The 17,104-nt window shown below is 50.1% G+C and overlaps 1 protein-coding gene across 4 annotated transcripts in view; it reads left to right on the forward strand.

The window, feature by feature from the left end:
- The first annotated feature begins 1,302 nt into the window (after positions 1–1,302).
- Vps26c (VPS26 endosomal protein sorting factor C) overlaps positions 1,303–17,104 on the forward strand; it is a 23,183-nt gene continuing 7,381 nt past the window's right edge. Inside the window, exons 1-5 of one of the 4 annotated variants that reach the window (XM_026786479.1) lie at positions 1,307–2,740; positions 7,763–7,906; positions 9,227–9,376; positions 13,429–13,509; positions 16,090–16,164. In XM_026786479.1, coding sequence (XP_026642280.1) covers positions 2,684–2,740; positions 7,763–7,906; positions 9,227–9,376; positions 13,429–13,509; positions 16,090–16,164 — 507 coding nt within the window. In that variant the 5' untranslated portion in view covers positions 1,307–2,683. Of the gene's footprint in view, positions 2,741–7,762; positions 7,907–9,226; positions 9,377–13,428; positions 13,510–16,089; positions 16,165–17,104 lie in introns of all 4 variants that reach the window. The other 3 variants (XM_013352773.2, XM_005345162.3, XM_026786481.1) reach the window with 3 other exon arrangements.

Here is a 17,104-nt window from a genome sequence, read left to right on the forward strand (position 1 = left end):
CTGCCGCCACCATTTGGGACCTACAGCATTTCTGCTGCCTACTGCCGCTGGGGATCTTGCCTGCATTTTTTAAAAAAGAACAACAACAACCATCTGCAACTCTATTGCAGATCTGATGCCCTTTTCTGGCCTCCGTGAGCACCAGGCACGCAGGTGGTGCATAGATATGCATGTAGGCAAAACACCGTAACAAAAACAAAAATCTTAAAAGGAACTTATATTGTCCCTGTAAGATGCCTATAGTTGAAATTATCTTTTAGAATTTAATAAAAAGATGTTCATCTAATTCTGCTTCAACCACTTTTTTCCTGTGTCTTCCCTCTCCCTGGTCTGTACAGGAAGACCCAGAAGTGAACGTGGGGAGGCTGCAGCCTTGTGATCTAGTGCTGGGAGGTGACCCAGAGAGGGGGGATTCTCTTCCTGAGGCAGCAGCGGTGCCCGTTGGCAGGAGAGCCTGTTTCATCACCATGCTACCTGTTCTCATGTGTCAAGGGAGACAAGATGATCAGATAGGGATGGCATGGAAATGTCAAAGGACAGTCTCCTGTGTGGCGAGGACAGTACCACTTAAAAATAAGCTTTCATTTAGAGAGTGTGTGCACATGTGGAGGTCAAGGGACAACTTGTGGGCGTTAGCTCTCTCCTTGTACCAGGAATGGAACCCTGGCTGTCACCAAGTGTGGTGGCCCTTACTCACTGAGCTCAAGAGACGCCAGGGAAGATAAATGGTCTTGAACTATCTTTCAGAAACGGCAATCCACCGGGTGTACTGCTGGACAGTGGCAGTGCAGGGATAGAAAAGACAAGCTGGAGACAGATCCTCTCCGGAAGCTGTCTGGGGAGAAGGCCCGACCCGCCTTCCCATCTATTACTTATGAAGGTTTCCAGGCCCCATCAACTCAGAGGATCCCAGCTGTGGTCTGTTAGGGTGCTTGCCTTGTTTCCACGCCAGAATCACAACTTCCATTTTATCATTCCAGCAAAAGACCTAGGGTCCCATCTGAGTCACAACATTGTCACACTGATGCAGTCTTGATATTTAGGAGCTGAAACTGGCCAAAGGCGACTTTACCTTAAGTGAGATTAGGAGATACAAAGACCGCTTAAAAAGATCAGTGTTTGGCCGGGCGGTGGTGGATCTCTTGTGAGTCTGAGCCAGCCTGGTCTACAAAAGTTAGTTCCAGGACAGGCTCCAAAGCTACAGAGAAACCCAGTCTCTAAAAACTAAAAAAGAAAGAAAGAAAAAAAAAATCAGAGAAACCCTGTCTCAAAAAACAAAAACAAAAAAAGTCGGTGTTCGAGCAAAGTAAACTTGTGATTCTCGTTTGGAAGCCACTGCAGAGGACGATTCAATAGATAAACACTGGTAAATTCTTGGAAGGAGCTGTCTTTATAGCCTTTCTTAACCATGAGTGCAACTTTCAAGGAGGAAGTCTGGCACACCTGCCCTGGAGGAACAAGACTGTCTGCTGTAACAAACAAGCCTAGGACACGGACTCATGGAAAGAAACGCTTTTCTTTTCCTTTCCCTGCACTAAGATTTTTTTTTCCCCCAAAACAGAAAATGCTGGTTGAGTCTGGGAGAGCAGGATCCACTTCTCGTTGTGCAATAGTCTAGACTGTGATTGTAGGTTCCGAACCGCTAGGCCAGGCTTTAAGACACACGGGAAAGTCCTGAGAGCAGACAGGAGCTGAAAGCGGATCTCTTAATATTTAGGAGCATCTCATTTTAACCTTCAAAAGTGACTGCGGCCGCCGCATGGCACTTTCGGCCCACGGAACGCCTCAAGAGCAAGGGTCCTGGCATGCTCGAAACCTAAGTCTGTCATCTTAAAAGCGATCAGTACTGAAGAAAACCAGCATCAAGGAATTTAAACATCATCTTGGCACCACATCACTTTGGGTAGCAAACCACTAAGATTTGCCCTCCTGCCTTCTGCGAGAGCCCTGGCTACACATTTACAGAAGTCGTGATTCAGGAACCAGGCGGCTGGCGGAAACGTCCCCTGCACTTCCGGCGTCCACTGCGGCAACTGCTGAACCACGGCAAGCGCGCAGGTGCGTGTCGGCAGGGAACGCGGCCTTTCCGCTCGCGCAGGCGCCGGGCGCCACTTCCGGGACCGAGCCTGGGGAGCACCCAGAAGCCTCCGCGGCAGAGCGAGGTCACCCGGAGAGTGACAGAGCGAGACCTCGGCAGGGCGCCTGGGGCGTGGCCTGCGGGGGCGTGACCGGGGCGATCCGCCAATCAGCGAACGGCGGACCGCCAGTGCGGGGCCACGCCCCTGCGGCTGGCACGGACGGTCCCTCCCGGGAGACGCGAGCGAGCATCAGGGACGGAGGAAGCCGACGACAGGGGACAGAGTCCACTGTCGCTTCCGGAAACCCACCTCCACCGCGCAGCCCTCCGCGCGTAGCCTGACGGGAAAGCGCCGCCAAGCGGCCTCGCCTCGCCCCAGCCGCGGGGCACGCTGGGATCTCCCTGCGGCCTTCCCGGAAGTGTGTGTGGCTTCCTTCCCGTTTGCGCTAAGTCCCGCCCCTGTGCCGGAAAGAAGGAGGTGTGAGAAGCGGAGCCGGCGGTGGTCACGTGGCACCACTGCGGAAGCAGCGGGAGAGGGTCGGGGTAGTGGGCGTGGCGGCCCTGTCACGAGTGGCCGGAAGTGGAGGCCTCTGCAGATCATCGGAGATGGGGACCTCCCTGGACATCAAGATCAAGAGAGCGAATAAAGTGTATCACGCCGGGGTGAGTGGAGGGGCGCCCTGCGGTCCTGCGCTGTGACGGGCTGGGGCCGTCCGCGGGCGGGCGGGCGGGCGGGGTCCAGCCCCGTGCTGTCGCTCCTTACGGGGCTGCAGAAGGTGTGCTTCAGGCCCTGGTCAGTCCCACTTCTGTGGTTTTAGAACGCGATCGCCCTGGTTCTACCCCCTGGAGACATCAGCGATTGAAACACCGCTAGCGTCTGCATACAGTTGTGTGCAGTGTTTGGCCATACAAATTCAGTGTGCTGCCGAAAAGGAAGACATCCCGGTGAGCATCCTAAATGGATGCTGAAAACCGGAGACCTGACAGTTATAAAGATTCCAGTGACCCACACCACTTCCACCCTCACCACACAAAGCCAGATTCAAAGATTCCCCTCCCCCCTAAAAACCCAAACACCACCAAGGTCCCATCATCCTGTATAAAAGGACTCTAGACTCTATGGCAAGACGCTAGATCACTGCCAAAATACTTAATCGGAATATGAAGGAAACAGGGAAACAGTCTGTCCTGCCTCAGTTGAGGGAAACTGTCAACCCATTGCCATATTCTGTTTTGTTTTGTTTTTGGCTTTTTGTTTTGTTTTGGTTTGGTTTGGTTTCGGTTTTCAAGGCAGAGTTTCTCTGTGTAACAGCCCTAGCTGTCCTGAAACTCACTCTGTAGACCATGCTGGTCCTGAACTCACAGAGAACCGCCTGCCTTTGCTTTCTGAGTGCTGGGATTAGAGGCCTGTGCCACCACCTAGGTGCCAGGCTATACAAAGCCCAGGGTTCAGTCCCTGGCGCTGCATAAAGCCAGCCGTGGTGGTGGATGCCCGCACCCTTACCACTCAGGAGTTAGAGGTAGGAGGATCACAAGCTCGTGGTCACCCTCAGCTGCATACTGAGTTTCATACAGCCTGGGATCCATAAGGTCCTGTCTCAGAGACGATAAGGGGCCGGAGAGAAGGGTCAGCCGTTAAGAGCAGGTATTTTCTCTTGGAGGGGATCCACGCTGGTTTCCAGCACCCATGTCAGGCCACTCAGAATCACCTGGAATTCCCACCCCAGGGAATCTGACACCTCTGGCCTCACTTGCACCCGCACTCACACATGTCTACTCACAAAAACATGTCCTGAACTTTGCCGTGGTAACTTCAGAAGGTATAGCCATAAAGTGTGGCTGTGCATGTGGACCTGCCTATGTGTACGGAACAAAATGAAATGTAGCAAAATCCTAAGATCTGAATCCATTGAAAGTTATGTGGCTCTACTTTCCCCAGTTAATATTTTATAGAGATAAACTTTACATTTAGATACATACACATTAGAGATATAATTTGGATACAGCAAAAACCAGCCCTTTATTTTTCTATTTATTTATATGTTTGTTTTGTTTTTCAAGAGAGGGTTTCTCTGGGTAACCCTAGCTGCCCTGGAAGTGTCTCTGTGGACCAGGCTGGCTTTGAACAGAAAATATTGGGGTCTTCATACCAAGACATATGGCCTCTGCAGCCTTGTTCCCAGGGCACCCACCTTCTCCCTAAAAGTCTTCCCATTGGGTGAAAACCTGACGTCTAGTTCCATAGTTGGAGAACATCTTACTTTTCTGTGCGAGTATGTACTATGTTCCGTGATAGCATGTGCTTGTGTCACCTGCTCACGGCAGAGCGCTCTGTCCTTTCCAGCCATGAGATGCTCTGCTGGAGGGTCTCAGTGACGTGTCAACACAGATGAGAGAACATCTGATTTGCCTTTTTCCTTGTTTTTCTTTAACATTTACTTATTTATATGTGTATGTTAGTATGTACATAACACACACAGACAGACACTGAGTCCATTCTTTTCTGTCCTGGGGATCAAATTCAGTAGTGCTTGGTGACAGGTACTTCCCTGTTTCTTTGTCTGTCTGTCTGTCACTGCAGCTGAGGCCCCTTTGAACTTGCAGCAGTCCCCTGTAGTAGCATCTGGAGTGTTGGGATTGCAGTCAAGAGTCCACCTTATCTCTAAGTCCAGGACTCTGAGTCTCAGTTCTCATCTGTAAAATGAAAATGGCATCTACTCAAATGCTGTATTTTCAGACCTGAGAGGTGATACTTTTAGGCTAACTATGAATGTGCCCCACGGTAGACTCAGACGCTAAGATGGTTCGCTCACCCTCAGAGCTGTACTCCACCAGTGGCACCCCCAGTGTTGCCAAGCACTGCACTGTTGTCAGACTCCGCCCACCGTGGACTGAGGGAGGGCTAAGATCACATGCAAGCAGGCTGTGCAGAGTCTAGCATTGTGTAGCCCCAAGGTGGTGACACTTGTGCCTTTGTGTGGTGCAGTAACAGGTACTTGAAACGGACATGTGCATGACATTGTGAGTTATGTTATGCCTTTGGGGCACTGGAGGAGCCTGCAGTACATCTTCCTGTAATGTAAATAGAATTCATTTGTTTTTATGAATTCAGAATGCCTTATTCTTAAATCTGATACATGTGCTCATGAAAGTAATACCATTGAATACTGCACTTGTGAGGTATAAAGGAAATACACTCGGAGCCCAGCCAGGTTATGACAAGGGATGTCTGTGCCATGGGGTGGGTACTGTTACCTACCCACACCCCAGAAGACCTCAGAACCCCATGTCCATTTGTCTTATGTGGCGTGGGCATGGACGTAGCGTCTTTAAACTAGAGTAGAAATCTTATGCATGACAGCCGGTTAGTTATCTAGAAGGAAAAGTTGCAGAATGGAAGTCCTATTTAAAAATGGAAGCACAGGCTGCTTTTTAGAGGATCCTGGTTTGATTCCCAGCCTCTACATGGTGGTTCACAACCAACTCAGCTTCCCAGTTCCAGGGGATCCCACACCCTCTTCTGACCTCCAAGGGCAAACACTCAGATAAAACACCCACACTCCTGAAACAAGATAAATAAATCTTTAAAAAGAAAGAACACATAATAGTCTACGTTATTGTGCTTGTTGAATGAGAATGGCCCCCGCTGGCTCACATTTGAATACTCGGTCTGTAGTAGGTGGAATTGTTTGGGAAGCATTAAGAGCTGTGTCCTTGTTGGAGGAGGCAGTAGCACTGGGGTTTGAGGTTCCTGAAGCCCACACCAGGCCCAGTCTCTCTGTTCGGTGTTTGTGAATCAGGATATAAGCTTTTAGCTCCTACCTGCCTGCCTCCTGCCATGCTCCCCACCGTGGTGGTCCTGGATTCACCCCTAGAACTGTAAGCAAACTCCCAACTAAACACTTGGTTTCATAAGCTGCCTTGACCATGGTGTCTCTTCACAATAACAGCAGTGACTAAGAGCTGTCCTGCTAGATTGCTAACACGAACTGTAGCGCTGTAAGTGTGTAACAGACGTCTCTGAACTAGGAGGACTGCAGGGTCTTGTGGAGGGCACTGCACCTTTGAAGAAGCACAGTTAGAAGCTGTAAGTGGACCTCTCTCCTCATTTGTCACCTGATACTCCTGAGAAGGCTCGTTTCCTGATTCATAACCTAGTCCTTATGAAGTACATGAGAGATGTGTTGAGAATTATCCCAGCCCGTTTGACAATTGGGCTGCAGCAAACTTGTCTTTGTGATCCTGTGCTTGTCACAGCTGCTCCTGTGCTGGCCTGGACACTGGATCACCTGCCTGTCCCTGCAGGGTGTTTGACTTGGGCTCTGCAGCTGGATAGGTTTAAGCATGTGCCCTGCACATCAGGGCTGCTTGTACTTTCTCCCTGCTGAGCCATTGGTTGTTCTTCCCATCTTCCTCCTGCCCCAGCTCTATTCTGAGTTCTCTTCTGTGCTCACTCGGCCCTGGTATAGCCTGAAATCTGTGTTCTCCGCCCAGTTAGTGCTGCAGTCTGCAGCTCCTGCTGCGTAGAGCCAGCCAGGACCGTTTGGCAGTTGGGCCCTGTGTTAGTTTCTTCTCATATTGCTGAGATAAAATGCCCTGGCAGAGGCAGCTCAGGGAAACAAGGATTGGTTTTGGCTCCCAGTCCACTGTGGAATCCATGGTGAAGGGTCTCAAGGAAGCTGGTCAGGCAGCGTCTGCAGTCAGGAAGCTGAGGATATGAGTGCTCAGCTGCTCTTCTCAGTGTAGTTAGGGTGGGATCCTCACCTCAGTTAACCTCATCTGCATAGTCCGCACAGGCGGCCCAGAGCTGTCTCCTGTCAGGTTGACACTCAGCAGTCACCACCACAGCCCCTCTTTCTACTGTTTTTCATTTGCTGGGCCCTCCCCACTCAGCACCCCATCAATGCCCTGGGCGGAGTCAGGTCCTAATGGTTTGTCCTTGCTTTCCACTGCAGCATAGCAGAGTGCTTTGTAGGTGGTCCTGGTGCCAGCTCAGAGGACGGAGTTCCTAGAGGAGTGGGAGGGCATGTGTTGGGTTGGGGGCCAGTGTGACTACAGTTGAACACGGGACAGTCCTCTGTGACACCCATCCCTCAGTGTCACATCTTTGCCCTTGACTACTGACTGACCTCTTAGCAGGGTGGATCACTTACTATTCAAAGCGAAGCCACTCCTCTGCTTGCTCTCCTTCATCACCTCAGTTCCAGTAGTGCTGCTGATACATGCTGTTTTCTCTGTAGTTTCTTCTCAACCCCAGGCATTACTCTAGGCTTCAGCTTATTATCAGGGAGAACGAGTTTCTTCTATTTCACTCGTGTGCGTGCAGGTCAGAAGACAGCTAGTGCATTTGGTGCTCTCCTGACAGACAGCAGGTTTGGTGCCTTTACCTGCTGAACTCTGGCAGCCCTAAGGCCGACATTAGTAGACTGGGAGGAATGACAGCACTGATATCTCTCCAGCTCTGATGGGGCTGAGAGCTCCTAGGAAGTGCAGTTCATTCACTGCCTCACTCTTATTTCCCACACAGCTTGGGAACTTAATTCTGGTTAGTTTACTTGGTGGGCAGGGTGGGCAGGGTGGGCAGGGTTGGAAGGGTTGGAACATCTCCACAGAGTGTGTGAGTCTCTTAGCAGGATTGTGCAGGGAGCTGTGCTGTGCTGACTGGAGGCTGTCTCTTGTCCCCAGGAAATGCTGTCTGGTGTGGTGGTCATCTCCAGCAAGGACTCTGTCCAGCACCAGGGAGTGTCTCTGACCATGGAAGGGACTGTAAACCTCCAGCTCAGTGCCAAAAGTGTGGGCGTGTTTGAGGCCTTTTACAACTCAGTGAAGGTAAGAGCCAGTGCAGCGCTGACGCTGTGTGCTGTGGTCACGCTGCAAGGCTCACGGTCCACACACACTGTGTGTTTCTCTGTCCTGCCAACAGATGCTTGCACGTGCCTGACCCGGCTGTGCTGGGGTCAGAGGAAAGCACTCACTTCCATGGTCCCAGGGCAGAGCTCCAGAAGTGCTCGTGGCCCGCGGTCCGTGTCTGTGGGTCACACTTGTACACTGCTCCTGCTGAGCTCCACACCGAAGGGAGACGCACTCAGAGCACGGAGCACTTGCATGATTTTGTTGTTTGCGGTAGAGTTTATATTCTAGAAAGTTCCCCAAACTTAGGATTTTTTTTCCTTGAAGGCCATGTGAGCTCTTTTAGAGGAAGAACATGAGCTTATTTAGGTTTAGTAGTATCCTGCCTTTGCATCTGTCTAATTTTGGTCCACTAGGGATTCTCTTGGGGTGATAGCAAACCAAAGCTCCGAAAGCGTGCAGCCAGCAGGAGGTGGAGTCCATGCTTGTGGTCCAGTCCTCCGGAGGCTGAGGCAGAGGGTTATACAGGGAGACTCTATCTAAAATAAGATGAAATAAAATAGAAATTATAAAAATTCGACTTCCTGAGTGAAAACCCTATTTTCCTCTCTATGGAGCCCTCTGAGGACTCTGTGTGGGGAGCTGCAGTGCTGAGGCCTGGGGAGGCCCAGGCTGTGGGAACAGTGCTGAGAGATGGCAGGTAGGGAACAGCTCTGGGCCGCATGCTGTCCAGCCTGGCCCCGCAGCATCAGTGCTAGCCTGCTTACTTATTCTGCAGATGGTGTTCTTAGGACAGTCCAGTGAGGCCTTTGAGCAGGACACAGGCACACCTGGCTTCAGCTCCTGCTGTGTCCAGCACCGCAGTGCCCTGTGTTTGAAATGAGCTGTGTTGGACCAGTGAGATGGCTCAACTGCTGACATCCTGGATTGGATCACTAGGACCCACACAGTGGAAGGACCACACTGAGCTCCAGAGTTGTCCTCTGACTTCCACGTGCACACTGGTATGTGTGTGCGCCTCACACACACTCACGCACACTAAATTAAGTGTAGTAAGGAAAATTTTTAAAGAAATGAACCATTGTTGCGCAGACTTAAAAACAGAAGCAGCTTACTATTTGTGTCCAGCCAGCACACTGGAAGCTCAGGAGCATTCAGGCTCCCTGGTTTAGCGTGACTACAGGGAGAGACAGACATAGTGTAGCATCACTACAGGGAGAGACAGACAGTGTAGCATGACTACAGGGAGAGACAGACAGACACAGTGTGCTGATGGCTGAAGCTGATTTCTGTTGACAGCCGATCCAGATTCTCAACAGCACCATAGATGTGCTGAAGCCAGGAAAGCTCCCCAGTGGCAAGACTGAGATTCCCTTTGAGTTCCCTCTGCATGTCAAGGGCAGCAAGGTGCTGTATGAGACTTACCACGGCGTGTTTGTCAACATTCAGGTGAGTTCCTGCTCCACATACCGGGCACTGTTACCTTCCTGCTGAAGACCAGCTTGACTGTCTTCCTTCACTGAAATAGCGGAACTCGAGGGTCTGATAATGGTTCCAAGACTGCTTGTGTGCATGCTGTACTGATTTCTCATTCTGGCCTGCTAACTGCATTTCGTGTATGACTTACTATTTGTGTGGTACCTCACACATGCTGCAACACAGAGTTATACCCAGAGCTCTGTGACCCTTGTATGGAGTAGGAGCCATTGCTATAACTTCTTCCTTAAAGTTCCTTTGTTTCTTTGCATTTTCTCAGGCCACACTGACACCATCAGGGGCGCAGATCTGCTTCAGTCTCCTTCTGGCACCAGCGCTGACTTGTCTGTTTTATTCTTATGAGTATCCCTTTGTGTAATACCCAAAGGCTGCGTTTCAACATAGGCTGTATTCTTCATTGAGCAAACCTTGTAAATGAGGGGAAGTGGATTTATGACTTCCTGTCTACCTCTGATGGTGAGGGATGGCCTTCACAGTTGCTATTGTCTCAGGAGCAGAGCCCAGCCATGACTCAGCCAGAGACAGAGCCCCTTCCTTCATTCCTGGCAAAGAAAGGTACTTTTGTGTAGTCTGCCTTGCAGCAGCTCCCTTGCTAAGTGAGAAAACACAGCAGTCATAGGATGCACAAAGAGGCAGGAGATTGGGAAGTTGTTTGATTTGTCAATCAAATTTCAGTTGATCACATTTGGACTTAGTAAATGCCACTCATTTGCTTAAAATCTAGCACATTAAAAAAATATTTGGGGGAGTTAACTAAGGGTTTATTTTAATGTGAGTTTCACGAATTGCTTGAAAATCCGTCAAGGTGAATGACATAGAATGGTGTACTGTATTGCAAAAGCTACCTTTCTGTCAAGAAAATGTTCTCAGCCCTTCTTATACATGTTTCAAGCAATAACACACATACATACACACACACACGAATGCATATACACACTTAAAATAAATCTAAAAAACAAAAATGGTGCTGGAAAGAGGTCCCACCAGTTAAGACTGGGTACTGCTCACAACTCCCTGGACTGGAATTCAGGATGATCCTCATGCCTCGGGTCTCGGTGGGCACCTATGCCCAAAAGACACATACCACACATATATCTATTTTAAAAACTGAGATCCGCCTGCCTCTCTGCATCCCAAGTGCTGGGATTAAAGGCGTGCCTGGCAAAAGCTTTGCTGTTAAGTCCTCATACTCCCTCAAATTCTATAGACATAAGAAACTTCTTCATTTATAATCTGAGCTGTATTGTAGCACCATAATATAAAAATCGTAAGACAAAATAAAGGGTTTAAAACATAACCTACTTTAAACTCCTGACTTGCCAAGGCTTTCGAGTTACTTCTGACTGAGTTCTGCTCTTGTGTCTGTACTGACAGAATTTTATATTACAGCTCAGAGCAGTACCAGTGAATTTCAGGACAGCCAGGGCTACACAGAGAAATCCTGTCTCAAAAACAAACAAACAAACAAACAAACTCTAGTCTCCCTTTCACAGTTAAAAATACTGTACATGTGTGGAGGGCTGTGTATTGGAGAGATCGTTCAGAGGTAAAAGTACTTACTGCTCCTGCAGAGGCCAGAGTTCAATCCCTAGCACTCAGAGTGGGCAGTTCACAGCCACCTGTAACTCTAACTCCAGGGAAGTCCCATGCACCCCACGAGCAACTTCCATCACTTGCATATATCCACATAGACACCCACACACAACACAGCATTTTAAACCTTAAAAAAAAAATCCAGCCCTATATCTCCTTTGCTAAGGTTGCTGAAGCCTGGCCTCTTGCTACCTTCTGACCTTCTCGGACTCGCTCCTCCTGATCATTGTGCAGGACCTGAGGGAGTCAGTTACAGAGTCAGAAGACACAGGGTTTACAGCGCAGCCCTGCCGTCACACTGCGCAAGGATTTGGTGTAGGTTTTGTAGTGGGCGGGTCAGTTCAAATCCCACCTCTCTCGAGCCTCCTCCAGCAGCCTACCCAACTTGGCTGCTGGGTTAGTGAGAGAATAACATGAAGAGCTGGGCACAGTCCTGTCACACAGAATGTCGCACAGTGAGTTCTGTGGAGTGCTGAACACAGGAGTTGATGGCTGCCTTATAGTCTTCGTTCGGTTTGGCTGTGGAGACAGGGTTTCTCTGTGTAATTGCCCTGCTGTCCTGGAGCTCATAGCGCTCCACTTGCGCTCTCTGGAGTGCTGGGGCATGCACTAGTAACAACTCTTAAAACGTTTATTTCATGTGTGGGTGTTTCCTTGCATGTGTGTCTATGCTCCATATGCATGCAGTGACCATGCAGGCCAGAAGAGGGTTTCAAATCCCCTGGAACTGGAGTTAAATAGGGATGGTTTTAAGCCACTATGTGGACACTGGGATCAAATCCAGGTCCTCTACAGAAGTAGCAAGTACTTTTAACCACTGAGCCATGTCTCTATCCCCCTTGTAACAGCTTGTATATCAGTACTGTAAGTTAATTGAGTCAGTAGATGAGGGAGGCCTTGACCCCTTCTTGAGCATAACATAGAAATTACCCTTTTTGTTTCACCTTGCTGCCCCCCCAGCAGATCACATGATTCATTGATTTACAAGTGATGTGTGTGTGCGCGCATGCACGCACGCACTTGCACGCACACACATCAGTCCTCTGTAAGCTTGTCTGGTTTGGGGAGAACAGATTGCATTCTCACTAGAGAATATACATACCACACATACACATAAATAAATTTTAAGATCCTTGCATGTAAGAGATGATTCTTATAAAAATGCTTTACCTCCCTTGTAGTACCTCAGATATACAGGAACCTATCTCATGTGGAAAGGTTGTACGTAAGAATGGAGTGTCTTATAAGAGTCTTAGCTATTCTAGGTATGAAAATTATTTTTGACATAATTCAAAAGCTTTTCCTATGTGATTAGAGCAATAGAACAGGTAAGTTGATTAAACAGGAATTTTATGAGGGTCTGAGGTCTAATTTATGATGCTGAGAATGGAACCTAGGGCTGTGTACTATTTTTGGGGAGGGGGGCGGTTTGGAGACAGGGTTTCCCAGTAGCTATAGAGCCAGTCCTGGAACTTGCTCTGTAGACCAGGCTGGCCTTGAACTCTGTCCAACAGAGCTCTGCACATATTAAGCAAGTGTGAGTTGGCCACACCCTGACTCCCTGAAGTTTTTTCCTAATGTCTGTCTAGCACTTGGGTGGTTTCTGAGCTGCCTCAGCTCATGGCCAGGGATTTATGGTCACAGTTCCTATGCCACAACCAAGTAAGCTTAGAGGCCAGTTCCTGAGGAGGACAGGATCCTCACAACAGGAACTCCAGCAGTGACGAGCTCAGAAAAACCACCACACCCTCCACAAAATGGACAAGCCAAGGCAAAGCCAGTGTCTTCTGTGCGCCTCTCTCCTGCCCATCTGGAGAGTGATGGACAGGGCTGGGAGGATGGCTGGGGACATGGAGCTTAACCACAGTTCTCTCTCTTCTCTGTGTCTCTGTGTTTTTAACTTTTAAAAAATACCACCTTTATTTCTTGGTTAAATACATAGAAATAGTTCTTAGGATTTCCTGGAGTTCTGTTTGTTTTTGTGTTATTTTCATGCTGCCATCCATGGCTTCTTGTTGGTAGGTGAGAAACTCCTCAGGATGGCGTGCTGAACTTAGCTCTGGTGCCCACATCTAGTATACAATGGGGTGCTTGGTGGGCGAAGTGCCCGACGGCTCCTGAACCCCATCACAGGTCAGCCTGTGTCCACGGGCTGCAGTTTGTCTGGGCTCACATGGGAGCGGGACAGCCAGCTGCAATGGAGCCTTCCAGTCCCGGAGCTCTGCTGTCTGCCTGGGGAACGGCTGCGCGTGCTTTCCTTAGATATGCCCTTACTTTACACATTAGTTCTCTCATGGATATCAGCTGTGTGAAACAGATCCACTGTCCCCGTGTCCTTAAGAGAGGTTGACTGTCACTCTGTGTGTTGTTATCTACTGATCTGGCGTTTGTCTCTCCTGCTTCTCCTCTAGTACACCCTGCGCTGTGACATGCGGCGGTCCCTGCTGGCCAAGGACCTGACCAAGACCTGTGAATTCATCGTTCACTCCGCTGTAAGCCTCACCCCGGGATCCCAGGCTCCCTGTGAGCTGGGCTAGCTCCAGTTCACAAGCCAATAAGCTGGGTCTGCCAGGGCACAAGCACCTGGTGTGACGTAAGCCCCAGCATGGGCACTGTTTCTATAGCCCAGTAATGCCCACCTTCTGGGTCTGCAGCCCCCGTTTAGGAAACGCCACTCTACATTACGCAGTAGGCATACTGTCTGTCCTGCAAAGGACATATTCACCTTGGCCCTCAGTTGCAGTGACACACTGAGACAAATTGCTGTCGTGCTGTGCCCCATGAGAACACAGGGACTGTGCAGGCCCAACTCTTTCTGATGACCACACATTTGGCCTATATTCTACAGTAACAAATTTTTTTAATGCCTTTCCATGCCATCTTGGGTAGCTGGTCCCTTACCACCATTGCTGCAGCCACTTGGGGTAGTTCATAACATGTCCCATAGCCTACATCAGTGGTTCACAATCTGTTGTGGGTCATGACCTCTTTAGAGGGTCACCTAAGAATGTCAGTAAATACAGATACCTATATACAGTAACAATATTAGTTATGAAGTAGCAATGAAAATAACTTTATGGTTGGGGATAACCAGAACACGAAGAATTGTATTAAAGGGTGCAGCATTAGGAGGTTGAGGGCCACTGCTCTCATGATCACACGGAGTCAGCAGGAACAGTACATGTGTGACAAATGGCAATGGGGGCATCCCCAGCACAGTCTCTCGGGCCTCACAGAGGCAGCCACATGCTGGCCTGTGTCCCCTGGGAGCAGCACTCTCAGCCCTGGCCAGCGGCCAGTTTGTCTCCTCACCATCCTGCTGCCCCTCCATCAGACTGGAGTGTCCAAGGGGTTCTGGGACTCAGTGACCATGCTTGCGAGGGACCTGGGAGAAAGCCCAGACTGGAGAGCTGCCTGGGGTAGCACAGCTGGGTTGCCGACCAGTATCGGCCAGAGCTACCACAGGAACTTGCTCTGAAGCCTTCGGGGTGCTGGGAGGGCCTGCTGCACACCTCTAGGGGAGCTGGGTGGGGCAGGCAGGGGTGTAGTGCCCACGGCAGCTCATGAGCGTGTAGAGCAGGCTACTCAGTATACCGTCCCCATGTTAGTGCTGGGTAAGCCCAGTGGACCCCGCCATGGCGCTGCACCCCAAGGAACAGGAACTTTGGCGGGGCATCTGGTGAGGGTTGACAGTCAGGAGCATTTGCACTTTGTGTCGCACTATGAAGGGACGTCCTTGGGATGTTCAGGAAGTGAGTCCCAAGGCGGGATTGGAGTTGCTGGTGCATGATGTTAGCAGAGTCATCACCAAGGCCCTCATTTGCATTCTTTATTTGGGTAACATTTTCAGGACTCCCAGTGTTGTGGTTACTATGTACAGCTCCTGATTTATGTAAAATATAATTAAATTGTTTTTCTTTTGAAAATTACATGTTTTAAAAGATGGCTCTGTTCTTCTTTTCTGTCATGGTCCTTTAAATAATCTACTTGAAAGTGTTTTGGACATTATGTCCTAAAACAAACTTGTAGCGACAAGGAAAGCTTCATATTTTGTGAAGAACAGTGAGTCCCATCTCCACCCTGAGCCCAGGCCTCTCTGAAGCCTGTGACTGCAGAGCCTCCTAAGATGCTCAGGCCTAGAGCAGTGACTGCGTTCTGCAGGACCCATCTCTGCTCATGGGATTCTGTCAGCACAGGGCCTTCAAGAGTTAGGTGTTAGTCAAGCATGGTAGCTCACATTTGTAATTCCATGTCTAGAAGGCAGGATGGTCACCAGGAATTCAGTGTTAGCCTGGGCTGCATGGTATGCTCAAAGCCACCCTGTGCTGTCTACAGACGATGAGATCCTGTCTCAGAAAACCTTTAAATGGTTGGGTGTGGTAGCATGCACCTTTAATCCCAGCACTCAAGGGCAGCCTGGTCTACAAAGTGAGTTCTAAGACAGGGCTATGTAGAGAGACTGCTTCAAAAATAGGTAGGTAGGTGTGTAGGTCAGTCGATCGATGGATAGATAGTGGGAGGCCTCATCCCAGGGTACAGTTTACCCTGGCATGTGGTTCACAAGTGCAGCAAGAAGAGCACTGCAACTAGAGAGCGTGCTGTGGATGTGCTGAGCTGCGCACTCAGAGGAGCAGGCCTGGGAAGTGAGTGGCACCCTCTCTCCAGCTGGTTCTTGGGTCCGCTGGCCTGTGGGTGTGGTGCCAGGCAGGCTTCTGTGTAGCCTGACCCTATGAATGGATTCTGGAATGCTCCTAGGTAGACAGCACAGGCCAGTCTGGTTCAACTCTGCACATAACGAGCAGAGTTATGTCCGTGTATCCTGCTTTCCTCGGTGTGAGGTGGCAGCAGTTCCTGTCTGCCAGCTTTACCATTCTGTCCCCGAGGTCTGACCTCCAGTAGACTCCTGGCCCTGGCGGTACGGACGAACAGTACTGGGTGGATGGACCTGGGTGTGTCTGGAGTCATCCCTCCAGTTAGTCTCCTGTGCTGCCGTTCATTTGAGTCAGAAGGAAGAGCTGCTTTCTCCACCCATGGGTCCTCGCCCTCTGACTGTGGTTTTACCTCCATTTCAGCCTCAGAAGGGGAAGCTGACCCCAAGTCCCGTTGACTTCACCATCACCCCGGAAACCCTGCAGAACGTCAAAGAGGTACTCCTTCCTTACTCCTACTTGTGTGTCATGGCTTTCCTGGTAGCTTAACCCAGTGATGTTAACTGCCCAGTTGTTCTTTAGTTGAGAATGGAGGTCTCGGTGACAGGCTTCTAATGCTGTTTGTACCTAAGGGGTGTTCTCAGACTGGTTTTATATTGAACTCAGTAATTACTCAGAAAAAAAAAAAAGACAGCACTTTTCTAGACTCCTCACATGCTTCTGGTGTTGTGTTCATGGAAGGATGACGTCTCACTGTATTGCACAGGCCGACCTTCCCCAGCCGTCATCCCGGATTGCAGGCATGCATCACTGCACCTGGATGGTCTCCTTCTGCCTGTGCACCCCGAGTGCCATGCTCCTTCCCTGTGTCCCCTGGTGTGTGGGGCCTGCAGGGGGCCCTGGCCTCTCATCCCCTCCGGAGGCTTTGCAGTCTCTCAGTGGCGTTCAGTCAGACAGAACTGTTGGTAGGAGTGGACAGCAAGGACACAGGACCAGCATGAGAACCAAGGATGCTCAGATCTTGGTAGCAGCTCCCAGCAAACCTGCTGGGTCATCTGCACCAGGCGATGGTTACTGTGGCCAGCCTTGGGTTAGCACTTTGCTCCACCACCAAAAAATTTCCCGCTTTTTAACTTTTAATAAATGGCTCTATCTCACAGCTAGTGGTGTTCCCTGCAGCTGTGGTGGTGTTCCCTGCAGCTGTGGTGGTGTTCCCTGCAGCTGTGGTGGTGTTCCCTGCAGCTGTGGTGGTGTTCCCTGCAGCTGTGGTGGTGTCCCCCGCAGCTGTGGTGGTGTCCCCCGCAGCTGTGGTGGTGTCCCCCGCAGCTGTGGTGGTGTTCCCCGCAGCTGTGGTGGTGTCCCCTGCAGCTGTGGTGGTGTCCCCTGCAGCTGTGGTGGTGTCCCCTGCAGCTGTGGTGGTGTCCCCTGCAGCTGTGGT

Source organism: Microtus ochrogaster, chromosome 2 (assembly GCF_000317375.1).
Source record: "Microtus ochrogaster isolate Prairie Vole_2 chromosome 2, MicOch1.0, whole genome shotgun sequence".
NCBI lineage: Eukaryota > Metazoa > Chordata > Mammalia > Rodentia > Cricetidae > Microtus > Microtus ochrogaster.